The following is a 27549-nucleotide window of genomic DNA, read 5'->3' on the forward strand; positions in this document are numbered from 1 at the left end:
TGGTGGCCTTGATGACGCCACACAACTATATTTGACGACATTACTCTCGGTAGGATCCAAACTTCATTATGGTCGACGACGATTAGATGCAAGTTCCGCATGAAGCATTTGATTTTCACGTTGAATAGTCTATACCACCAGTAAAGAGGGAGCAACCAAAATTTGAAACCCGTGATGACGAAGGTGCAGCGAAAATGTTTGCTTTGATAGAGCGGATCACATATGCTATCATTAGATGTTGACTAGTCGTTTTATCCTCACTTTCTATACTCTATGTTTTTTTTATGGTTGTTGTATCATTGTTACTTTTTATATTATATTATTCACATGTTTGAAAGAGCTTGTTTTGTTTTTTTTTGTGGGCTTGTAAGGCCGACAAAAAGACGTCTGACCTTCTGGGCTCTTTGGATGGTGTGTCAGTCAATGTTGGTTGGTGTCATATGTGAAATTCTAATTAAGACAAACAAATTCCTCTTGTATTTTCCGCGATCTTGTTTTTGAGGATCTTCTTGATGGTCTTTTTTTGGTGATATGCATATGTGACACACGCAATGTTAGTTTTAAGTGGGGAAAAGGCAACATGAAGCCTATTTTTTTACAAGATCTATTGTATTCTTGTAGTGACAGATTCGTTGGTTGGTGTAGCGAGTTCTATGAGCCCTCACGCTCTCTTATTTTTTTTTGTTAATTTATGTTATTATATTCAATATACTTTTTGTTTATTTCCATTTCCTTATATATTTATCCAACAAATTTCATCTCTTTGTTATGAGCGATGGGTGCTCTCATGTATCTTTGAAGGAATATGTGTTTTAGGATTTTAAGGACCATTCGGCGAGTGTTTTGCCACTACAGAATAAAAACTATTATTGACGTAACATTGGACACATAACTACAGGAGAGAGTTCTACATGTGTCTGCGAAGGGCAAACGGTCCGAAAAAGTGTGACTGCTTCAGGTGGGCGGACAATCCTACAGAATCTACTGCCGATAGTGATCGGGGTTGATATCCCTACATGACAAAGTTGCCCGTGACATGATTTTTTTTTTGCATTTTAAAATGAATAATATCATACTTTTAACTGTAATTTTAATATGATTTTTCATTTTTTAGGTTTATTGATATTCACTTTTAAGTGAAGTGTATATCATTTTTTTAACTGTTATTAAGTGATTTTTTTTTGTTATAAACTATCAAATACATAGTCATGACAGCTCTGTTGCAAATAACAATACTCAACAAGGTAGAATAGTCATTTATCTACAAATAGCTGCTAGTTAGCTATTTTTCAAACGCACAAACCAAACATCAAGTTTACTTATCCTAATCAGAGGTAAAATGATCATTTATCCAGAAACAACTGTAAATCAGATGTTTTCCAAACACTCAAATCAAACAGTCATCCAACTTACCTGGATCAGTTGTTGATCAGCAATTCATCAAGATAAGCTGCTTATATGAATAAGTTGGATAAGTTGCAGCTGCCCCAAACAGACCCTTAATCAAAGTAAGAAAATACTCCCTTAATCGTTATGTTTCATATAAATGCAGAGTAACATATCTCATGTTTACACTTCAATATTTACACACATACAATTCAAAGATTTAATATCATATAAAATCATAATATTACTTTATATTATTTAAAGGTAAAATACATATTTTAATGTATAAATTAAGAACATTAAAGTGTTATGTTTTATGTCAGTAAATATGATATTATATGTGTGAGATAAGTAAATACATAAGAATTGCATGCTAGGTATGTAAATTCCCCTATATTTCAAGTATATATTTTTAATATTTTTAAGATAAGCAATGATAAAATTATTTAATTATTTTTCACCTCTACCACCGCCCCTTTAGCTTTTTCACCATCATGCCCAATGTATTTACAATGTATCATGACAAATATTTAAATAATTTTTATTGCATAAATAAGAATACTAATATATTTCCAAAATTTATAGATTTCAATTTTTTTTTACATTTTCATAATACTTTTATTTAAAAAACATCACTTATATTTATTATCATATATCACATATAATTAGTTATTAGGTAAGATAGTTAAATTTAAACTTGAATTTACCAAAACAAATTTGAACTCAAATTTAAAAGTTGTGACTATTGCCAAGCATGACATAATATTTAAGGGTTAAATAAAACATTTGAATGTTTAAATTTCAATACAAAATTAAAAAATATTAGCATGAAAGGAGGGACAATTAATAAAATAAATATTTATTTAATAATAAAAAAGATACTGTCGTATTAAAGTTTAAAAATGATGGCATGTATGATATGTTAATTATGGGCTGAATAAAATAGTTATAAATGTTCAAAATCATCAATGTCATGTATCATGCAATACCTAGCTAAGTGTTTTTTTAATTCATATTCAAGTTTGTGCTAAATATGGGATATGAATTACGTCAAGTGTTATCGGTCAAAATCTTCTAACCTAAAATTTTATATATATGAATAAAAAATAGATTATCTTCTTCTTTATTATTCTTATTTTATCAGCATTAATTATCTCGACATTCACCATAAATCTATAATTATTTGAAATTCTTTAACATTATATGAAATATTGTGTACAACTAAACTATGATGCAGTGATGTCTAAACTCCCTAGTTTGGGCTTTTGTTATTTTGCATAGAGGGATGAAATCACATAAGATATTGTGAATTAAGAATATGATTCAATGAGAATTTACTTTTTTGTATAAGTGAAGCATATCCTACTTTATATGTTATTTTTTCTCTTGCAATATGATATAAGAATGTAATAGTATTTTCATAGTTCACACAAGTTACATGGAACATTAAGTCAAAGCACATAATATGAATAATATGAGGAAGAGTAAATAAAATATATGAACAATAAAAATAATAAAATGATAAAATATTGATATAGACCAAAAGGTTATTGTTGTGTTTTTTGGGACTTATTAGAGTTGTTCTGCGGCGGTTATTGAAGTAGAACTGCTGAGGTCATTAGAGCGGTACACCGCGCGATATTATTGGGGGTTATTGTGGTATTATTGAAGCGGTTATTGGAATTATTCTACGAGGGTTATTGAAGCGAGACTGTGACGTTATTTGGTCGATTTTTCTCGCGATGTTATTAATGCTTATTGCGACGTTATCAGAGACTTATTGGAGTTGTTATCAGTATTAATTATCTCGACATTCACCATAAATCTATAATTATTTGAAATTCTTTAACATTATATGAAATATTGTGTACAACTAAACTATGATGCAGTGATGTCTAAACTCCCTAGTTTGGGCTTTTGTTATTTTGCATAGAGGGATGAAATCACATAAGATATTGTGAATTAAGAATATGATTCAATGAGAATTTACTTTTTTGTATAAGTGAAGCATATCCTACTTTATATGTTATTTTTTCTCTTGCAATATGATATAAGAATGTAATAGTATTTTCATAGTTCACACAAGTTACATGGAACATTAAGTCAAAGCACATAATATGAATAATATGAGGAAGAGTAAATAAAATATATGAACAATAAAAATAATAAAATGATAAAATATTGATATAGACCAAAAGGTTATTGTTGTGTTTTTTGGGACTTATTAGAGTTGTTCTGCGGCGGTTATTGAAGTAGAACCGCTGAGGTCATTAGAGCGGTACACCGCGCGATGTTATTGGGGGTTATTGTGGTATTATTGAAGCGGTTATTGGAATTATTCTACGAGGGTTATTGAAGCGAGACTGTGACGTTATTTGGTCGATTTTTCTCGCGATGTTATTAATGCTTATTGCGACGTTATCAGAGACTTATTGGAGTTGTTATCAGTATTAATTATCTCGACATTCACCATAAATCTATAATTATTTGAAATTCTTTAACATTATATGAAATATTGTGTACAACTAAACTATGATGCAGTGATGTCTAAACTCCCTAGTTTGGGCTTTTGTTATTTTGCATAGAGGGATGAAATCACATAAGATATTGTGAATTAAGAATATGATTCAATGAGAATTTACTTTTTTGTATAAGTGAAGCATATCCTACTTTATATGTTATTTTTTCTCTTGCAATATGATATAAGAATGTAATAGTATTTTCATAGTTCACACAAGTTACATGGAACATTAAGTCAAAGCACATAATATGAATAATATGAGGAAGAGTAAATAAAATATATGAACAATAAAAATAATAAAATGATAAAATATTGATATAGACCAAAAGGTTATTGTTGTGTTTTTTGGGACTTATTAGTGTTGTTCTGCGGCGGTTATTGAAGTAGAACCGCTGAGGTCATTAGAGCGGTACACCGCACGATATTATTGGGGGTTATTGTGGTATTATTGAAGCGGTTATTGGAATTATTCTACGAGGGTTATTGAAGCGAGACTGTGACGTTATTTGGTCGGTTTTTCTCGTGATGTTATTAATGCTTATTGCGACGTTATCAGATACTTATTGGAGTTGTTATGAGTATTAATTATCTCGACATTCACCAGCGGTTCACCGCGTGCTGTTATTGGAGGGTTATCGCGACATTATTTAAGTGGTTATTGGAATTGCTATGCGGGGGCTATTGTAACGGGACCGCGGCGTTATTGGATTGGCTCTTCGTGTAGTGTTAATGAATGGTTATTGCGACGTTATTGAATTGCTATGCGGGGGCTATTGTAACGGGACCGCTGCGTTATTGGATCGGCTCTTCGTGTAGTGTTAATGAATGGTTACTGCTACGTTAATTGCGACGTTATTCAGAACTTATTGAAATGGAACCACAAAGGTTATTGAAGTGGTTCATCATGCGATGTTTATGAGGTGGGTCTAGTGTAGCACACGTGATGACATATTGCTGGAGTCTACACGCAGAGCTGCGTCTGCACTCCGTATGAAAAAAATTTCTTGCCGCAGACAACATAATGATGGGTTGGTTGGCTCGGGTCCTTATTTTAAAGGAATTGTCGACATCTCTTCTCGAGCTCATGCCGACGAGCACATCCTAGTGTGTGAGGAGATACATAGGCATAGATAAAATGGATGTGTTGATCAAAGTGGAGCGACATATTAGGTAAAGTTGTCTATTTCCCCGGGTATTGAGTTTATAAGCAATTTTTTGAATGAAATCGAAAAATTCATATTTTTTAAGCATATAGAAGTCTTGAGATTCGTCTCTGCTTCCAGGTAATCGTAGCATTTCTAAAAAAAATCATGGACTTAGCAGAATTAATTTTATGTTTTACCCAATTGCAATAATTCATGTAGGATTTTCATGAGAAACTTGGTAGTAGTTATGTTAGCTTCTGAAAATAGAACAATATCATCGACATACAAAAAGTGTCAAATTTGGGGAGAGCTCTGAGCGAGACCATTACCAACACGTCAGGATCATTGGTAAAGAGCCATTGCGAGAAACTCCGAGCAAATTATAAAAAAGATATGGGGACAGTGGGCTCCCCTGACGGAAACCACATTTTGCCTCAATCCACAAAGATAATTTAATATAACGAGCAATGTGAATTTGTGTTGCTCCACACATTCGAGAATCCAATTTTTTAATATCTCCGGACAACCCCAAATCTCAAGCACACCTTTAAGAGTGGACTGAGTCATTTTTATCGTAACCTTGTTCTATATCAATTTTGATGGTCACCCGCTTTGGTAGTAGAATGCTTTTAACTTACTAATCATCTCTTAAGAAATTAGCCATTTACTATAAATTGATCGGCGTGGTGTGAACGTACCCTATTCCTTTGAAATGAAAGTCAGAAAAATACTTTTGAGATGATTAATAATGACCTTGTCCACCACCTTACAAATAGCATTGCAAAGATTAACGAGACAACAAGCTCGGGGAGTCGGCATGATACTTTTTGCACGATCACCCATTCCAAAGGATTAAAAACGTCTTTTTTAAAAATGATTGAGAAATCAAATCATCCTCCGAGGATAATTAGGGCTGATTTGTGATAGATGATTAATGAAATACCAAAAATCACTAAGAGACCAAAACTTGCTTCAAAACATCTTTCTGATTTTGATGCTATACATAATTTGTGAAACAATGAACTTTTTAAGATCTTTCATATTAAAAGACTAATTTGAATAAACATAATATTAAATGGTATGTATACTGAAAATAATTTTTTTATAATATCTTTAATAATGTGATTGGTATTAAAGCTAAAACAAAATATATTGTAAAAATATTATTGAATTTGAAGGAGTACTATGAGAGAATTAATTAGAACTTCTGCAAGTAAATTAATAAAGTTTAAAGCTATATATTGTCTTACATTGGAATAATGAAGAACATTGTGTGAAGGAATGCATTCTCTAAAATTTCCTATTAGATATGTGTCAAACTTTAGTCGATGCATTGACTTGTGAATATGAAAGATATTTGGTAGAAAAAGTTATGACCTTCACATTTTCTTACAGTGCTTGTTATTAATTGCATTCAATGCTCTACCAAAATCGATACTTAATGTGTTGATTGAAATCAATACATTTTTAAGCAATTGTGTGAATGGACTCTAAAAGCTGATTCATTGAAAAATCTTTATTTGCGTATTATATTAATATTATGGAAGCTTGAGTAGATATTTCCTCATAATTTATTCAACTCTATGGAGCATTGCTCACACATATTTGCTATGAGACTGTATGTTAGAGTATAGTTCAATATAGATGAATGTATCTCTTTTAGAGGTATGTCCTGTCAATGTTTTATATTTTATATTAGATTGAATTATTACCATAATTTATTATAAAATGCCTCCATGTTGCCCATTTCTAAATAAAATCAAATGAATTGCTAAAAATAAAGCACATCCTGATGACTTAGTATGTGAGACATACTTGTTGCACGAGACAAGTATTTTTTATTTATACTACTTTGAGCAAGGACAATAAACACATCAAACTGCCAGTGATGTGCCTTCACAATTTAAGGTATTTGTACATCACATATCATGAGAACTATAATGATGCATAGTACACGTTATCTCGATGATAAAGAGCTTCGAGCAGTGACATTATATGTTCAACTTAACTACGATGAAGTCTAAATATTTATACAGTAAGATTTTTTGTAATAAAAAATTTTATTGGTTTTTGCTCATATTGGTGTACTAATCACGAGCAGGTTGTTCACTGACAATTTAGAAATATAGATGATTATGTCACAAGCAAAAAAATTGAAGGAGAATTTTCAGCACGGTTCAGATCATACATACTTGAAGTAACTCTTCAATTAACGAGTGCATAATGTAAATTTCATACTTAAAATAAAATTAAATATATTTTACAACTTCTTATTGATTCATAATTAAAATAATAAAGCTACGTAATATTGAGATCTTTCTTGGGTGCTTAATTGTAATGTCACATCATGACAAATATTTGATGTGAAAGATTATAGATTTCACATACATTTTTGGTGTGAAGGGAAGAAAAAATATAATTACGGTGTTTGTGTTATAAGAAAAACTTACTCAGATAGTGAGAGCATTTATTATGACATACTTGCAGATGTAGTAGTTGTAATATCCGGGTTACGTTTCGTGCAATGTATGTACGCTCAACTGTGAGTGGTTTGATAATGTTCATAATAAAATAAACAAAAATACTAAACTCATGTGATAGTACTGAAGTTAAGATGAGCAAAAAATATATATATAATTTGATATATTTATTCTAGAAAAAATAATAATAATAATATATATATATATATATACTTTGATATATTTATCCTACGTTTCGTGCAATGTATGTACGCTCAACTGTGAGTGGTTTGATAATGTTCATAATAAAATAAACAAAAATACTAAACTCATGTGATAGTACTGAAGTTAAGATGAGCAAAAAATATATATATAATTTGATATATTTATTCTAGCAAGCCAAGATATGTTAGATTTATTACCTTTGTTACCCTAGTGGAGTAATAAATAAAATTATTTAGGCAGTCATTTTAAATAATAAATATATAAGAACTATTGAGATATAACTATTATTGAAACCATCCATCAAAAGAATGAATTTCATATTTTTGTATTAAACTTAATTCTATTGAAGAAGCATTTAATATGGAGAATGTCACAAAGACTTATGAAGGGGTTTCTCAAATTATGAATGATTTTGATGATGACATAAATAATAAAAAAATCATGTTCATCATCGAGTAACTTGTCCAATAAAACAAATTTAGAGAGATATGTCCTTTTAGATTTTAGTTTCTTCATGATTTTATCTATTATAGTATTAGCTTTTTATGTTTCACATTGTTTGCCTACTTTTACTTTTGTGCTTTTTATACTTACGACATGTTTTATGTTTTGATTTTGCAATTTCCTTTTTTTAATTTTGTTGCTTATATTATACTTCTTGTTTCTGCTTGTTTTTGTTACTTAATTTTATTAATGACTTATTTTTCTATTACATTTGATTTTTGGTGCTACTGGAGATCTCCCACCTCACCGAACTCTGCATTAGGACCCTTTTGGGAGTACTTATAAAATGATGAAAAAATTACTGTCCCACTTTGCCTCTCATAGTACCAGTGCTGTGCTGATTAGCAATACCACCACCACTGCAACCCCTCTTGCATCTTTTTTATCTAAATTTGCCCAATTTACATGAGTTCAAAATTCAACAAAATAAGATTTTTGAGGCATTCTTATTTCCTCTAAAATTAACATGTATTCTTATTTCTTCATGCAAAACATAAAAAATATCAAAATTCATGTGCACTTTACTTTAAACCACCAGTACACCGATCTAAATTGCCTCATCTCATTCCCCTTTCATCAAACCTTGCTTAATTAAACCTCCATCCTAGAAAATCCTTAGTCATAGAAAACGTGGACCACAAGCAAACTACATTGTTATTCCAAGAAAATTGAGCAATCAAACATGTCAGTTGGTCAATTCAAAATTTATCATCATCGTCATTATATTATTCAAGACATTTGGGTTCACTTTGATTAATCCTCATTTTGTGCTAATTTAAATTGAGTCCTACATAAGCTGCGAAGATTTTTTTTACATAAATTTTTATAAGAACTTCGATCAGTATTATCTTGGGCATATTCATTTTATTCCACTATCGTTCCTTGATTCTATTTATTTATACCACAAATCAATCATATTATTCTTATGTTTTTTGAGAGACTGTTTTGTTCCTTGGAATAGAAAAAATATTTTATTTTAAAAAAGTAGGTTACTTTATTTTAGAAACTCATTTTGTGTGAAATGAAATCATTGCCTTTAGGTTATTTTATAATGTAGAATCATGATTTGTGTATGAATCACACATAGAGAATAGAGTGTAGAGAGAGAGAGGAGTAAATAATAATAAACAATAATCCATGTATTTATTCACAAAATGATATTCTTATTTTTAGAGAATTGTGTATAATATGATGTTGTTACATTTTTGCTCTTCATTAAAAGGAGATTATACTTCATTTTTGATATTTTACATGAATGAGTCAGTTGCTCGGTCGCCTTTTGGCTCGGTTGACTGAGCTTGATCGACTTAAAGTCAGTAAGACCGCTTTGGTAGGCTAGACTTGGTTGGCATTGCCGCTCGATATATCAACTCTGAATATAGACCATTGATGATAGATGAGCAAAGATTTGGATGTCCCAAGTATGATTGAAGATGCTGAAGAATTGAGTATTCCGTGGGATCAACTTATTTGTGGTGTTCGACTTGGATGCCTCTTTATCTTAGTTTTTAGACTCAAATCGTTTGGTTGGCTTTTTATCATTCTTATGGCTTAGTCGGCTTTGGCTTTGTTAGCTACATTCAGTTAAATAAGTTGGTCTCATCTTCATATGTTAATGAGCCCTCCCTCTTAGCACTCTTCTCATCTGGACTGTTAGATCACCTCAATATCACTGCTGACACATTTTTTATGTACAAATATGTTTTTGCACAGCTTAAACCCCTAATTTTTTGTTAATTACATCCAATCAACCAACAAAACATAGTGAATTATGTTTTAATTTGTGTTTTATAACTTCAAGTAAACCAGAACCATTAGACTTTAGACACATAAAAGAGCCACAATATTCCATTCCAAGCTCCAACAAACAATCAAATAAAAACAAAGAAATAAACCAACCAACAAGATCTTCTAATGTTCACCGCACTTCAATAGGTATTATCAGAAAAATATCAAGTTTCATCGAATCCAAATAGCGCAAGATGGAATCACTTATAATGAGAAAGCGGGATGAAATGTTGATGGATCGAAGGCAAGCAACGACAACTCTTATAACACAAGGAGAAGATGCCAAGTCGAGTGAAATCATAGTGGCTCCCCAATGTTAGATCCAACAACGTTTTCGTCCTTCATGATGTGGTGCTTAGACTATAGGGTTTTAAAATTTATATATATATGCAAATTAGATTGATCACAAATGCAGCATCAGGGTTTAAGGAAAATGGATGAAATACACTATGAAAGCAAAGTAATAGCATGCATGATTCCAACCTTCTATTTTTCCACTTTTGGGACAATGAATGACATAAATAAGATGCTAATAACTAATAGAAAGATTTACATACATGCCACTAAATTCCTCTGTATTATCATATCTAACCAATGTTAGATCCAACAACGTTTTGTGTGTGTGTGTATCACCGTATTTATACATTAAAATAATATATTTTATTTTTTAAATGTTAAACTAATGGAATATTCGATGCAATATGAAAGATTTTGTTGGCATAAATGTAAAAAAAAAGGTAAAATTTAGATATTAAATATGTATATATATATATATACAAATTGAGTAGCATGTATGTACATTCTCCTAATTAAATCAAGCTTATAGTTCAGTGCTTTTAATTATAAATGGATTAAATATTGTATTTAAATAAAAATGGCGTCGAATTTAATGCTATGTATGTTATTCTTTCCTTTAATTATTAGCATCAGATTTATTTCATCGTCTCTACAAAAGTGGAAGGAAGGGACCCTGCACCTTCTTGCTTTCCTCTGACGCTCTACTCCAGCTTTCTTCCCGAAACCCTAATGCTGCATTTGTGATCAATCTAATTCTTCAGATACATATAGCCTTTAAATCCCTCTAGTCGAAGTACCCCGCCATGGACGACGGAAAAGCTACCGCATCCAACGTTGCCGGAGCCATCGCCGTTTCACTTGACTCGGCTTCCTCTTCTGATGCCCGGAGAGCCGCTGTTGCTTACCTTGATTCCGTCAGCATCCTCATCAAATTTCTCACTTTATCTGTTTCCATCTCGTGTTCTCTGAATCCGATGAAAATCGCGATTTTTTTCAGTTGCATTCGAAGTGCAGTGACTGTTAGAGGATTTTGTTGGCCCGTTTATTTTTTGGCTATTATTTGACTGTTAATCGGAGTTGGGAATGGATAATAATGGCTTTTTTATGTGTCCGAAGCCCGACGCCTCTGGTTTACCAAATTTAAACACAACGAATTCACTAGGTTTTATTAGTTGATTGGATGTAGTGAGAAAAAAAATTCGTGTTTAAGCTCCACAAAAAAAAAAACTTATAGAATCATTTACATGTGATGATTTCGTTCCACACAATTTGAGCTTCTAAAATGAAGTACACTTCTTTTTTTAAAAAATAAAATACGTTTTCTATTCCAAGGAACAAAACACCACTTTCTCAAGGAACATAAGAATGTTAATATTGATGTGTGGTATAAATAAATAGGATGAAGCAAGAAATGGTTATGTTGGAAGTGTGGCTGGAGCGGAATGTATTGAAATAATTTAATTTAAAGTATAATTGTATTTTTGCCATGTGCAATGAAACATAGAAATACAATTTTGTCATAGACAAAATAGAGTTGAAGGTTAAAGTAGAAAATGAATATGCCCAAGGTAATATTGATCCATGTTTTTATAAAGATTTGTGGAAAATAAGCTTAGAAGCTTATGTAGGACTCAATTGGAATGGTTAGAAAATGAGGATAAAGTGATCCCAATTGGCTAGAATAATACTAATGATGATGATGATAAATTTTGACTTGACCAACTAACACAGTTGATTGCTTTATTTTTTTTGGAACTAGAATGTAGTTTGTTTATGATCCACATTTAGTAGGATTAAGGCTTTTCTAGGATAGAGGTTCAATTATGCAAGGTTTGATGAAGAGGGAATGAGATTGAGGCAATTTGTTTTGGTGTATTAGTGGTGCAAAGTAAAATAAGAGCACAAGATTTTTTGGTTTTTTTGGTGCCTTGCTTGAGGGAAAAAAAAAATGAGGTAAATTTTTAAAGGAATTTAGAGTACCTCAAAGTCCCATTTTGGTGAATTTTGAATTCTTCTAAATTGGGCAAATTCCTAATATGAATAGAGAGAGAGAGAGAGTAGAGATTTATGTTTTTCAAATTCATCCAAACAAAATGAAAGTTGTTTTATTTATTTGATTTAAATTCAACCAGACAACTTAATAAATTCAAAATACTCTTGCATTTCTAAAACACATGAATTTTTGGAACATCGAACCAATGAACTCTTTATTCTATTGACAAATGTATTTTTGTGTTTCTTGTTAATGTTTTGTTTAACATACATTGTCTTAAAAGGAACGCGTGTAGAATAAGCAAGAGGACATTTTTTAATTGGAGATTGCTATTAATTGGAACAAAGATGAAACATTTTTTCATCTTTTAAAGTAGGCATGCTAGAAACAAAGTTTGATTTGGATTTCATACAATATGACATATCAATGATAGTTAGTGCTTAGCAGGGCAAAATCTGCTGTCTCAAACTTGTTTTACTAGTATCTCGTGATCTCTATGTTCTCCATGTTCGGAGAAAAACAATAGTTGTTGCTATGGCATTTTGCAATCCTTCTTCCTACCAAATTAACATTTCATCCAATCCTATGATGGATTGTACAAGGAGTACTTTGAATCATGCGGTCGTCATTGGTGATTTATGATATTTGCCTAGACAATAAATGTCTTTTAAGAGTAATGTTCTAGCATGAAATTGAAAATTATTTATTTTTTGAAGGAAATGCTACACGACTTTGTGATATTATATTTGTACAAAACTTTATAATTGCTTCATGCAGTTATTCTTTGGATTGCAGATTGGAAAGAAAATATTGTTTATTTCCGGTTCGAAACCACAAAATGGCTTTCATGTGCATGGATATACTTTTTTACTTTCTAGTGTATTGTTTAAGTATGGTAACTGTTATCAAACTTGTGAAAACAGCAATTGGAGTGATACTTTTTACACATATCCTAAAAGTTTTTTTTCTTGCATTTATTTGAATAAAGAGAAACCGATCATTTGTTTGCTGGTAACCAAGATGTAACTTTTAGAGAGCCTAAATCATCACATGACATGGCCAGACACCCTAAATTTATGGAGAGGTATCAGAGGAGCTTAATTGATGATCGTGCATTGTAATGTTGCATTGTAATGTTGCAGAGGAATACATTTGATGGACTATGTTAAAATGTGGAACTGACTGTATGTCTCCTTCCTTTCTTTCCATGTGGGAATAAAATTAAATCAACTATTGAAGTTCTTTTCAAATTTATATTCATCATATTTATTATGAAAGCCCCCTACTTTTGTTTATGAACATAAATCTCTGCTTTATAGGCTTTTGATTTCATAATTTCCAATTTCAGTTAATCAGAGCTTTCAACCTCCGTCATTAAGCTCTATTTAAAGCCATTGGTTGGTCAAAACTTGAAATTTTTGCATTTTATTAGTTGTATTGAATAACTTAGTGTGTTGGGCCCCCCATAACCCAACATCTTTATGAAAAGAAATAAATATATGGTGGAAAGCAAGAAAATTCATACTTTTTTCTTTCATGTAGAAGTGTCTCTTAATTCTAAAATTAACATTTCGAACATGATTTGTATGTTCTGCGGACGCATGGAAAGTAGTTGATAAATGAACTATTACTTCTCCTTTTTATGGCCGGAAAATGAAGGTTTTTTGACTCTTTTCATTTTTACAATAAAATATGGAAAATTATATTCATAATGAGTCGAATGAAGATTGACTTAATGATTTTATTTTTCATTCAACTTATTTAAAACTTTAGAAAAACATTTGTAAAAAGAACAATGGGTCAGATCAATTTTAATAATGCTGAATTTCATGATGTGAGAGCTATATGTCTCAAATGCCTATCATCATCATCACAACTTGCTTTATTCTAACTATTTGATGAAGTCATAAATGCTATATGAAATTTAACTTAAATTTTTTATTGACGTGCTTAGTTTTTGAGGTGGCTGATGTACAATATAAGGAATTAATCTAAAATGTTTCTAGATGTTTGGTAGAATGATAAGTGGCAAAGTCTAGTTCGTAATTAGGCTATTTAAAGATTATATTTAACTTTCATATTCCTGCACAAAGTAAATTTTGTGGCGCACTTTTCTTCCCATGTTGTATTTTCAAGAAGCCAAACAGTCTTTCGTTAGTTCTCCCTTTTCAGTACCTTACTTCATCCTATTAGCAATAGAAATTGTATTATTTATTGTCTAATTTCCTTATCTATTTTAATTTTTTTTGTTTTATAGGTAAAGGGTGGTGATATTCGTGTTTTTGCAAACACATCTCTACTTTTGATTCACAAGGATTACTCTTCCGAAATTCGGTTGCATGGCTTCAAAATGTTACAGGTGTTTTTCTTTGCCACAAAAAGTTGTAATTTTCAATATATTAGTCGCCATTGAAATTGATACATCACATATATCGCATTGATGCCGAAATAATAATAATAATAATAATAAATTGTATTTATCTAATGATTTTGAATATTTTCTTGATACAAATGTGGGTTTTTTCACTCTTCTCTTCCTACAGAAATTTCCTAGAGGAAATATTTTTTTTCGTACATGCACCTTACAACTTAACTTTTACTCGTAAGATTACGAATACATCCATATGAAATTTTGGTAAACTGAAAATTCATCTATTTGTGGATCTCCAAGAACTTTTTGTTTTTTCTATCATACTAAGTTTATTAATTACAGTTATTTTCTGATTGAAAAGCTCGTTGCTAGATCATCTTATTAAAAGAAGAAATAATCTATTTGCACATCAGACATATGCCTGAAATTCAACTAGAAAATAGAATAAAAAAAGATGACCAATGGCAATCCTAAAGGCTAACTTGACAATGTTGGCGTTTCATCATTATGGACAACATGCCAAGCCATGGGCCTCCTTGACATCGGAGGAAGCCCAAACCAGCTTGAAATGCACAATTATTATTATGAAATTGAAACATATACAAATGAGATTCTTGCGAACATGAAATAAACACTAATAAACATGCAAACAAAAATGGACAAGACGACACTGATAGAAAGCAACACTAAATACATAAACGGTCATCTAGGAAACAGAGACAAGGGTGGTGGTTGGAAAAGGGCCATCGACTGTTGGAGGGTGGTAGGAGGGAGCTGCAGTGGCTTAGGGTAGCAACAGACTGATGGTGGGGTCTGGACGGTAGGGCTAGACAACAATGGGGATAGGTGCCGGGGCTGGACAGTAGCTGCGACAAGCGCTGGTGGCTGTACAGTAGCAGGGACAGTTTTGGGAGGGGCTGTTGGCGGCAGGGGCTGGTCGGGGAGGGCCTTGGTGGGCTGTTGGAGGGTGCAGGGACAATTGCGGAAAGCGCCAAATAACAATGAGGAAGGTGTCGGTGGGGCTGGCGCCAACAGGATAGCGGCGTGGAGACGTTGAATTGTAGCAGGGAAGGTGTCGGTGGGGCTAAGGGCAGCAGGACTGCTGTTGAATGAAGAGGGAGGGTTGGAGGGTAGCAGGAAGAAGACTGGAGGGCGATGTGTGGCTGCTGGAATAGGGACCGGAGGGGCTGCAGAATGATAAATATCTTGTTGGGGTCAAGCTATAGTCGGAGCACCGCCTGGACCGTTGGAGACAGTCACTACCTCAGACGAGTTACAGTCCGAGCGCCTTCTCGTTATTGGATACAACCCCCAGAGTGGAAGAACCCCTCAAAGGCAGCACTTAGAAATTTGTACTCATCAAAATCCGCCCTAACTTTAGCAAAAAAACATGTATACATAAGAGGGGGTTAGTAGATAAATTAGATAAGTAGAAGAATAGACAATAAATAATGGAGGGGTGATGGGAATGGAAGAAATTTGAAATTGGGATAGAAGTGAAAGGTGGTAGATGGGTAGGGAATCAATATATGTAAGGGGGACCCGTGGTTATTGTAGCAGCTACAATAAAGTGTCCGTGGTACTGTAGCTGCTACAGTATCACGTCCCAATTTTAGCTCCTGCGTCACTCCCTCTAAGAGGGGCGTAATTGTCTCTCGGATTTTCAGAAAAGTTAATTTATGCAAGCTGTAGAGTGTAGAATATCTTCCTTATTCTCAATATAATTAAAGTTCTTGTAGGAAGAAGTTTTCGCGAGTAACCTAGAATCCTCTTGTATAATTAAAAATGCATGACCCAAAATGTTATACACACAAAAATCAGATAATTTCTCCTCTTTTCTTGGTTAAAAAAAAATCTAGGTACAAAGGAATCTTAAGCATCGTTTGTGATTTTTTCCCTACAATAAGCCCAATAAAATCTCTCCGGTGTCTTTGGCCCTACTTTTCCATTGCCTCCATCTGCTATTACGACACCTATTGTCATCCAGCTTCATCAGAAGCTCCATTGCAAGGATAACTGCTCCTCACCACCAATTTTCAAAAAAGAATTTCTTCTTTTCTTTTTAAACTAAATGTTTTCTATATTAGAAGCTGTTGACCAATCAAATGGTCATATTCAAATCTTAGTAAGCATCAAAATCTTCATTCTGCATTCAAGTTGATTGAAATAAATTATTTTGTTTTGTCCTAGATTGTGAAAAATCTTATTAGAGGAAGGGAAACTTTGGCCGCCTTATTAGCCTTACATTGAGTGAAGATTTTGATTTTGCTATATGGTTGTAGAAGCTTCTCAAATTTTGTTTTTGCTATGGATATTGTTGACACTGGAAGGCAATGGGCCATACATGCTATTATAATAAAGGATATTTGGGATGTTGAAGTTTCTTAAATTATTTTCAGAAGTGCATGATGCGTTGTAGTCACTGAGATTTAGGGAAAAAATACAATGTCAAGGTACTCTTTTAGTCGTCAAATATTGTGACAAAAAGAAAAAAAAAATTGTTTGAACTCAAGTGTTATCAGTGTATCAAAATGAGATGCAATGAATATGTTGCAATGTTACAAGCTTTTGTAGTAGAAAAAATTTATGAATTCCTAGCTGGACTAAATGCTGAATATGACCAGGTTTCCATGTAAATATTTGAAAAAGTCTTCTTTTTCTTCTTAAATGAAGTCTTTTATACCATTAAAATTGAAGAAGGGAGATGCGTTATGTTAGAAATACCACTTTTTGGTGAGAATGCTGCCCTAATTATTGTCTTTACACCAAATACAAGCAAAATTGAGCCAAACAAGTGAAAAAATGGCCCCACAAAGGTCCATTAATTGAGATTGCTTATTTTGCAATGTAAAAAAGTTGGACTTACCAAATACGTGCTGGAAACTCTTAAGAGATGCCTTCGTACAATAAAAAAAGTCTCCTTGCCAAAATTTGTCTAGACACTATCAAGCAAATACTAATTGTCTGAAAAAAAGGTTGCCGTATACATAGGTCATACCTGGAGACATTAATACTCTGATTATTTCAGGGCTTAACCAGAGCTTAAAAAATCTCAACTCAGTGATTGGACCCTCCACCGCCTTAATGCTTGGTGAAAGATCACCCTTCTTTTGTTCATACCTTTTCTCAAAACTTGATGTTTGGTTTAGTTTTCCAACAAAAAAAAAAAAAATTGATGATCATGCTCCTACTAATCATTTGGCGTTGATTACTTCATCTACTACTTAATTATCACCGATAATTCCCTTCAAGTTATGTAAGCACTGCAACCTCTGCCCATTGATGATTACTTGTGGCAATATGTATCTGATTTTGAGTATAGTATTAGCGTGTTCTATAGTGAATAGAAAATTTCATGTTCATTATACCAAAAGGGGCAAAAAAAAGAAGAAAATCATCTTCTTTAATTTTCGCTAGGCTTCTAGCTAAACAAGCTAGGCTAGATAATTCTGCTCCATTGCATTGCTTTTTTTTTTTTAATCTCTGACAGTTATTATTAAATGTCATTGTTGGACTCAAATCATCATCTTGTTAATATATTTTACTTTAAATAATGGCTCTAATTTGGCCCCAATATATTGAGATTGATCATCCATCTTTTGGCATACTACAATTCATATTTTCTACATTATTCAGTAAAATAAAAAATGAAGAGTTCTAGTTTGAGGTATGTCAAGTGGCCAAACTCCACAACGTTTTCCATCCCCTAAGCTGCTACTCAAAAATCTTAGTACCCTTTTCCATAATCTACATCGATGCAAAATGGTCACCAAACATCCCATGTTCCATGAAAAACTCCCTGCCCAATTTGGCACTACTATTAAACATATTTAGTCTAATAATGTGAAGGAATATTTTAATTAAGCATTATCTTCTTTTTTTACAAAAAATGCATCACGCTTATTCCTCTTTTCTTGACATCCCATAACAAAATGGCTCATAGAAAGAAAAAAATCGTTTTCTCTTTGAAACAGCTGGGACCCTAGTATTTGATAAGAATGGCCATTGTTTTATTGCGGGGAAGCCAACTAACAATCATATTCTTAATAAATTCCCCTTCCTATTGAATTTTAGTAAACAAAATACATGTAAAAACTCTCATCAAAATTTTTGTTGGTCTACAATACTTGGCGCTTCCACGACAAATTTTCTAGTGTTGCCTATGTCCATCAACGCCAACAAAACACTACACTTGATCCAAAAGCGATAAAATGCATCATTGTAAATTTTCTTTGATTTAAGCAGAGTTTGTGATGCCATATGATGATCCAATTATAAGATATTGGTGAGACATGTAATGCTTTATGGCTTAGAATGTTGGCTTTTAAAAGAGTTAAGTGTGGTTGAGATGAGAATGCTTAGGTGGATGTGTGGCTTGACACTTAGAGATAAAATGCAAAGTGAATCTATCCTTGAAAGGGTTGGTGTAGTTTTAGTTGCAGACAAGATTAGAGAGAGTCGTCATTGATGGTTTGGTCACATTAAATGCAACCATCTAATGATCCAGTTAGGAGAGTAAATGGTTTATATCAACTTATGCTAAGAAAGACAGAGGTTGACTTAAAAAGACTTTGCCATATTATATAAATAATGATCTTCATCTTTTAGAATTAAACGAAAGTATGACACTAAATAGGACACTATGGAGAAAAAAGATTCATATAGCCGACCCCACTCAGTTGGATAAAGGCTTATTGTTGTTGTTGTGCTGCCGTCCCGATTCAAAAAATTCACTTCTCGAGATATTACTATTGTGTAGGAAAAGCCTTGAAACGAAGAAAACTTTGATTTTCCTAAATTTGACCTCCCAACCTCCCAAATGACCCATAAAGTCTCTAATAACCCCATGACTTGCTAGTAGATTGTTCATAGAAGCAGCATCTCCAGGCAATAATTCAAATAAGATGCTACCTAATGAACATAAACCCTTACTATATGTATACTTATGAAGAAAGAATGAAGAGCTCAATTTGAAATTTGCATGCTCAACCACGTGTGTAATATCAATCACCTTATAGTGCAAGCGTGATCTACACCCTTGTAATATAAATCCTTCATGATATCAACTAGAGCTGTAATCGAGCCGAGTCGAGCCGAGTATGTCATAGTTGAGACTTGGCTTGGTGTAATTATAAGTTGTTCATGTTCGACTTGAGCTTGTGTTGAGCTTTCATATATTGTTTAAGCTTGACTTGTTTACAATTTTTAATATTTGGACTTGATTTGTTTATGACAAATGAACGAGTATTTAATGAGCTAATGAACGAGCTAAAAATTCAAACGAGCATCTTGATTTTCATACAAAAAATGCAATAAATAATTTTACAAATTTGATCACAGCTGTTAATTTATTGATTATAAACTCTAAACATTATAACATCTTAAACCTCATTTCTCCTCTATTTTGCCCTAAATCCCTCGCTTAGGAGATATTTAATAGATTAATTTGTATAGCATTTAAGCATGATTTAATTTAAATCCTGCCAAAAAAATAAAAATGACAACTTTAAAATCTACATAAACTTAATATCAAGTATTTATATATCATATATGATACAAGTTATCAACAAACAAGTTAATATTCTTGTTAATTAAATTTTATTTTAAATAATATATTATATATGATACGAGCTATCATTGAGTTTAATATCGAGTATTTAACAAGTTACTTTTTGAACAATAAATGAATTTGTTCGTGAACATAAATGAACAAATTTGATTATGTTTATGTTTAGTTCATTTAAGCTTCAAGCTTTTAAAATTGTTATTTACTAAATTGATCGAACATGATCGAGTCTTAATCGATCGATTTCATTTATAGCCCTAATATCAACCTTCTAATTGCAATATGAAAAGTGAACCTGAACATACATCCAACATTGGATAAGCAACTTTATTTCACTTTTCTAATATTTCCTCATCCCTTTAAGCTTTCCACATTACAATAAATTGTACCAAGATTCCAAAAAATTTCCAGGAATTGTTTGAGAATAAAGAGTGGAACAATGCCATGATTGAAGAAATGAGAAATTTTAAGGAAAATTAAATATGGAAGTTGGTATTTTTGCTAGAACGATATAAATTGATTGAATATTAATGGTATCACTAACAAATATAATGTAAATAGGACACTTAAATATATAAATTTAGACTCATGGAAAAGTTCTATAGTTGGACTTATGGATTTGATTATGGAGAAATGCTTGCACCAGTGCTAAAGTTAAATACCGTCTTAATGCTTCTCTCCATGGTAACCAAACTTAACGAGTCCTTACAATAGTTAGACGTAAAATACATTCTTTCTTGGCAACAAGAAGAAGCCTGTATGGAACCCTAACAGGTTTTAATCAACATTTCAATTTAACTATATGCAGGTTAAGAAAGCTCTACACAAGCTTAAAAAGTTTCCTAGAGCATTGTTTGAGAAGTTCACGAAAGCCATGCAAAGGTTGAACTACAAATAAAGCCACAAAGTTAATACTATATTGGTAATTTATTTCATTGTGGACAAAATTATAGTTGTCACAATTCATATGGATGACATGATGTCAATATGAGATGATCTCAAAATAATAAGAAAAGTGAAAGGCCAGTTATCCAAAGAATCAAGTAAAAGGTTAAGAAGCTCAAATATTTTTTTGGAATTGAAATGACATACTTAAATGTTAGGATATTCATCTCTTCAACGAAGACAACCTAGATGCATGCAAGTTGTTAGAAGGTCCAATTGACTATTGCCACAAATTTGGATAGATCAGTAATAGCCCAAAAGTTGACAAAGGGAGGTACTTAAGGCGCTTATTTATATTGCCCACACAAGGCTAGACATAAAAAGTCAATTTATTCACAATCTTAATGAAACACACCTATAGGTAACATGTCAAAATCTTTAATCTCTTAAACTGAGGAAGGAATCGTACATAGATGCCAATTGAGTATGATCCCTCGTATATCGGAGGTTTACAACTGATTCTAGCACATCTTGGAGTGAAAAATCAAATCACTTGTAGAAGCACGAAGCAGTTAGTAATCTCTACATTTAGTGTTCAAGCTGAATTTTGGGCAATGATCTAAGGGTTTTGTGAACCATTATGGATAAAAATTATCTTGTACGACTTATGAATAAAACAAGAAGATAATAAGAAGTTATGTGGTAATGAAAAGTCAGCCATTAATGTTGCACACAATCTAGCCTAACATGATCATACTAATTCCAAGAAATTGATTTACATTTCATCAAAAAAAAAAGAAAAAGAAAAAAAGAATGTAGACTGATATGTATCTCATATGTCCAAACATTTAAGCAGTTGATCAACAACCTAAAGAAAAGATTATTAAGTTCTATATTTCTGAATAGGGACATTTACGCACATGCACCCAAAACATTGCTATTTACAAAACAATGCATCATTTTTCCAAATTGCCACTCAACCCATATTTTTTATTTTTATCAAATTCCAAAGATATGGATCACAACGTGTGTAAGTTCATGGGTTTCGTGGTTCAAAAAAATGGCTTGGTGATCATTTTGTTAATAACAAACTTTCATGTGCTCTGAATTTAATTATACGTTATCAATATCGTCGCCAACTTAGCTATGGAGAATATCTACTTCACAACATGAGGAGGGGTTAGTTCATGAAACACAATTTCTGGAATTGCAAAGCTGATGGTCTATCACTGTAGATAAGGTGGCAATCCCGGGTCTCTATAAATGATAGAAATCTTCCTCAAATTTTTAGGGAAATAAATGTGTATAGTAGTAGAATATCTTTCTTACATTCATTCAAATTAGTAGTTTTCTAAGGTAGAAATTACCATGAGTAACTTAAAATACGCTTAATAAAGTGTAAGATATTTAATGAAATACTAGTAAAATTTAAGTTGATTCTCCTCTTAGTGAAGACCACACTAAATGAGCGTTTATTAATATGAGTTTATTTTCAACAAGTTTGGATGTTTAAGGGCCTAAAGGAGGAAAGAAAGTTTTGTGGTTCTAAAGTTAAAAATGGATTTTTTATGAAGTACTTGTTTTTATTTTTAATAAAGACGCTTTAGTGTTGGCTAATTTAGAGCATCAAGGATAGAAAGATCAATGATTTCTAGCTTTCTAGTTGAAATAAAACTTCCTATTTAATTTACTAAAAAACCGCCCTTTCATGTACTCATTCTCACTTTCTAGGCCTAAAATTCCTTGTCTTTTTCTAAGTTGTTCCTCGCGTGGCAAAATTTTTCCTGAAAGTGTAGTTGTGGGCATGCGACGTCTTAGCAAGCATATAAGTTTCTTAATTCTAGTTTCATTATTGATGACTATATGGTCTCTAAAAGTCATGTAGCTCTATTACGTTCAAGTATTTATGGGACAAGTTTTAACAAGTAAAACATTGGGTATTAAATTATATTCATACATCTCACCATCTTGCATGGATTTTATGATTTATATTGAGCAAAATATTTAATTTGGAGGTGTGTGCTACATCTATATTAGCTTGATTTTTTTTTGTGTGATCATACATATACACTATATGTGACACTCGCTCTTTGGAGCCACAATTAAAATTAAAATTGTTATACTTAGCAAACTAGTACAGATGATGGATGGTTGCTATTAGCTTGAAGTGGGTAGATTAGTGTATGACTTTTTAGTTTATCTAGGTTTTTTTATATTTTTTTTAGGGACGTGTGTTTGAATGGAGTTCCCTCCAGTTATGCTCTTCTATAATTGGGCCATGATTAGGAGAGCTCAGAGTGCAATGTCTCAAAATTTTGTGGTCATCTTCATGTAACATTCCCTTTTGTTGAATTTGATATCAAGACAACCATCATTAGTGGACTATTTTTTTGAAATGGTTTTCGTTGTAACTGAGAGTTTGACTTCGATATGAATCCCTCCTGTTATAATTTTTTTGACGATTGAACCTATCATTTGAGAAAGCTTGTAACTGTTTATCATGATATTTGGTTACTTGATTTTGATAGGAACCTTTTTGGTTATAATTTTCTAATAATTGAAATCATTGTAGGGATGTGAATCTTAGATTTAAAGTTGAGATCTTCTTAGGCTGATATTTTTAATACTTCTAAACGCAGAAAACAACTTTTTCACACCGCACTAGATGTAGGTGCAGTGGGAGCTTATTGGTAACGGTTCAGCTTTTTCCAAAAAAAAAAAATTGCAATAATCACTGCACCTAGCTTATTAGCAGATTATTTTTAATCAGCTTATCAGCAGATTATTCAATAAGCTACTTAATTTGTTTTGCATATGAGCGTGTTGCCACACAAACAAAGATGACAAATGCTACCAATAAACGCTTACAAGTGAAAATTTTATGTAGTTTTAATTAAAGCATTTACTATTAGGATTACTAATCGCTTTTATTAAGGAAGGTTTTCTTTCTACAATTTGTAAGTTATTCACGAATTTGTGCAAATTTAACTACTTGTCTTAGATTTATTAATTTAAGCTTTTGGCTTGAACATTTGAAGTCCAATTGGTGTAAATGTTGGTGTTAGAGGAAGATAATTCAATTATCTAACAATTGTGTTTCATCAGGAAATTCCAATTGAGATCTTCTTAGGCTGATATTTTTAATCAATGTAGTCCTTATGTTTACTATATAGGTGAGAAGTTGTCTTGAATATTTGTCTTGATTTTTGATATTGGTTTGACTATTGAGTAAAATTTGAGTTGTATGTGGTTAATTTAGAGAATATAGCTTGAAAAGTTGAACTTGATGGCCTTAATTTGTTTTGCATATGAGCGTGTTGCCACACAAACAAAGATGACAAATGCTACCAATAAACACTTACAAGTGAAAATTTTATGTAGTTTTAATTAAAACATTTACTATTAGGATTACTAATCCCTTTCATTAAGAAAGTTTTTCTTTCTACAATTTGTAAGTTATTCACGAATTTGTGACAAATTTTACTTTGACTTAGCTTTATTAATTTAAGCTTTTGGCTTCAACATTTGAAGTCCAATTCGTGTAAATGTTGGTGTTAGAGGAAGATAATTCAATTATCTAACAATTGTGTTTCATCAGGAAATTCCATTGAGCCTTGATTGTAAGAGTTACGCTTAAATTGATGAACTTATATCAAATAGTAAAAGTTTTTACAATGTAAATATAACTTTCAATTTGTGTTATAAAATAATCTTACTTAATCATGAAGTGTAAATAAAATTAGTAGTATATGAAGTTTTTGGAAGATTCAAAATGATTATTCTCTTCACTTTCGCAAGAAATGTTTACAAGTTAAATAGTATGCGAAGGCCACCAAATTAGGAAAGTCATAAAATCGGTCATAAAATCTCCGTGCTAGGAAAAGGAAACATAAATAAAAACTTTCCAATAATTTAATACTCTAAAAATAGAAAATACTAAAAAGTAGTGTAAATATTTATCACGCCTAACTTGCTTATAAAGTGTTCAAAATTAGACTTGAAGAGTCCTTTGGTGATGTAGCTACTGTTTGTTATGTAGTAGGTATAAAAAACTCAGAAATAGCTCCACAATCAATCTTCTATTTTATGAACAATCTCCACATGCTTTTTGCGATCATGTTGCACTAAAATTTTTGCCATGTTTATGATTTTTTTATTGTCACAGTACAACTTCATTGACATGTTTATCAGGATCTGCAAATTTTCAAGAATTCTCTTTAACCATAACATCTCATATTCACCATTAGCCATAACACTATATTCTTCCTCAGCACTATGAGTAACCACATTTTTTTCTTTACTTTGCCATGTAACCAAATCTCTACAGACAAGTACAATATCTGGACGTGGATCTGCTGCCAGTAATTGAGCTTGCCTAGTCAGTATCAGTGTATGCCTCTATCTTATGTCGCGCGGTCTTCTTAAAGAGTAAGCCCTTGTCTGATGTATTATTTAGGTATTTGAGAATCCTATTAACAACTTTAAGGTGTTTCTCATTGGCGAATGCTTAGATTGACTTACCAAACTAACAACAAAGGAAATATCTGGTCATGCATGTGATAAGTATATCAACTTTCCTATCAAGTTTTGATATCGAACCATATTCATTAGTTCACATTTCTTACCATTTCCCAACTTCTAATTAAGATCATTTTGAGTGTTTGCAGGCCTTCACCCACTCATCATAGTTTCCTTGAGAAGATCAATATTATACTTTCTTTGAGTAACAACAATCTCTTTTTTCGATCGAGCAACCTACATGCTAAGGAACTATCTCTAAGATCTCAAGTTTTTGGTCTCAAAAAAAAGAGGGAAGTTTTCAAGCAGTTCATCTCATATGTGTCATCTTCAATGAGATTTATATCGTCCACATACACAATCAATATGACAAGAAGGTTAGAAATTAAATTTATATCAATGGTGAGAGATAATTTTACTAATGGATAATAAGTTACAAGACAAATTGGAAACATGGAACACATCGTGAAGAGTTAACAATGAAGTGTGTTTAACAGTTCTATCCCGACAATTAACGAAAGAGAAGTATCAACAATTTTGACTTTTTTATTATTTGCACAAGGTTTATAGGATGAACATAATTTAGGGCAATCAATTATATGATCAGTTACACTAGAATTAATTATTTAAAAATGAATAGAATTACGAGTTACACCTAATAACGAAGTGGCTAGAGAGTTATTTATTTGTACTAAAGAGCAAGGGAAGTTAGAGATAATTTTGAAGATCGAAACAATTTTATAGGTGCTCTAATTATTCCTTGGTACAAGGGATTGCATTTAAGTTTGTGGAAGGCTCCTTAGTTTCTTCGACAGTGGTTTGATAGGCTTAGTCTTCTCGTTTGGATTTTGGTTTCCAATTTGCAGCCTTATCATGAAGCTCTACTAAGATGTCTCCTTTGTATACCATGGTTTTTTTTTCAATGCTCTCGCTCCATAGGTTCTCACGCCCTTCTTTGTAAGTATCTACACTTGTTTGACACTAGCCGAGTTCTCTTTTTCAATATTAAATGGAGGTTCGATGTTGCACTACATAATTTTTCTTCTGAACTCTTCACGACTAGCCTAAAAAAAAATTCTTGAATAGAGGCCAACATTTTCTATCGAGACAGCGACTTCAGTCTTCGTCTAAACTTCTGATTAAGGCAGATTAAAAACTTGTAAAACTGATCATTTTCTTTTTTCTTTTGGTGAGCATTGTCGGCCGTTTTTATTGTTCAACTTCACTTTCGTAGTTTGGAAACGGTGATGATTTTGGGATTTTGAAAATAATTTAAATATAAATATAACCTTTTTAAAGAAGTAACGTTTTTAATTTTTAAAATAAGTGAGACCAAACGAGTCTCACATTTTAAATAGCTTAGATGATTTAACACAATACTACAGGCAATACACTTATCCCGAAGAATAAATATATTACTTTGTAATAGGGATCTAATCATCTAGACTAAACAATTTGTGACATCCGTTTGGTCTGCGAAATATTTTTATAAAAAGGCCAACAAGTTCCCCTATCTAACATAAAAATTAGATAGGATTTATTTTATCTGGGTTCCTGGTTCCCTATAGAGGCAAGCCCCTATAGTTAATTACATCTTAAATGATCGAAATCACTTAAGAAAACTCTCGATTAAGATCAGGTGGTTTGTTTTCAAGATTTCAAAGTTTAGGTTTTCACAATTGGACATGGGAAAATCAAATGGGAATGGCTCAAAATATGAACAATTATTTAAGGAATTCAAATGAAAGAAAAGTAGGGGATACCACAGATCCAGGAGAAACCCCGGAGATGTCCCAACTATCCTATTGTTCGGCTTTATGTCTTCGAAATGATGATTATTTGATATTTCAATCCTGCAAATTATTTAAGACTTAGGACTTATGTTTGCACA

At 32.1% G+C, this 27549-nt stretch overlaps 1 protein-coding gene across 5 annotated transcripts in view; it reads left to right on the plus strand.

Moving 5' to 3' along the window:
• Positions 1-10949: 10949 nt before the first annotated feature.
• The window catches only part of LOC110025960 (protein HASTY 1), a 115618-nt gene continuing 99018 nt past the window's right edge, over positions 10950-27549 (plus strand). For all 5 annotated transcript variants that reach the window (XM_020726707.1, XM_020726789.1, XM_020726874.1 and 2 more), the window contains exons 1-2: positions 10950-11239; positions 14576-14677. In XM_020726707.1, the coding sequence (XP_020582366.1) occupies positions 11129-11239; positions 14576-14677 (213 nt within the window). In that variant the 5' untranslated portion in view covers positions 10950-11128. The remainder of the gene's footprint in view (positions 11240-14575; positions 14678-27549) is intronic.

Source organism: Phalaenopsis equestris, unplaced genomic scaffold (genome assembly GCF_001263595.1).
Source record: "Phalaenopsis equestris unplaced genomic scaffold, ASM126359v1 Scaffold000002, whole genome shotgun sequence".
In the NCBI taxonomy this organism is placed as follows: Eukaryota; Viridiplantae; Streptophyta; class Magnoliopsida; order Asparagales; family Orchidaceae; genus Phalaenopsis; species Phalaenopsis equestris.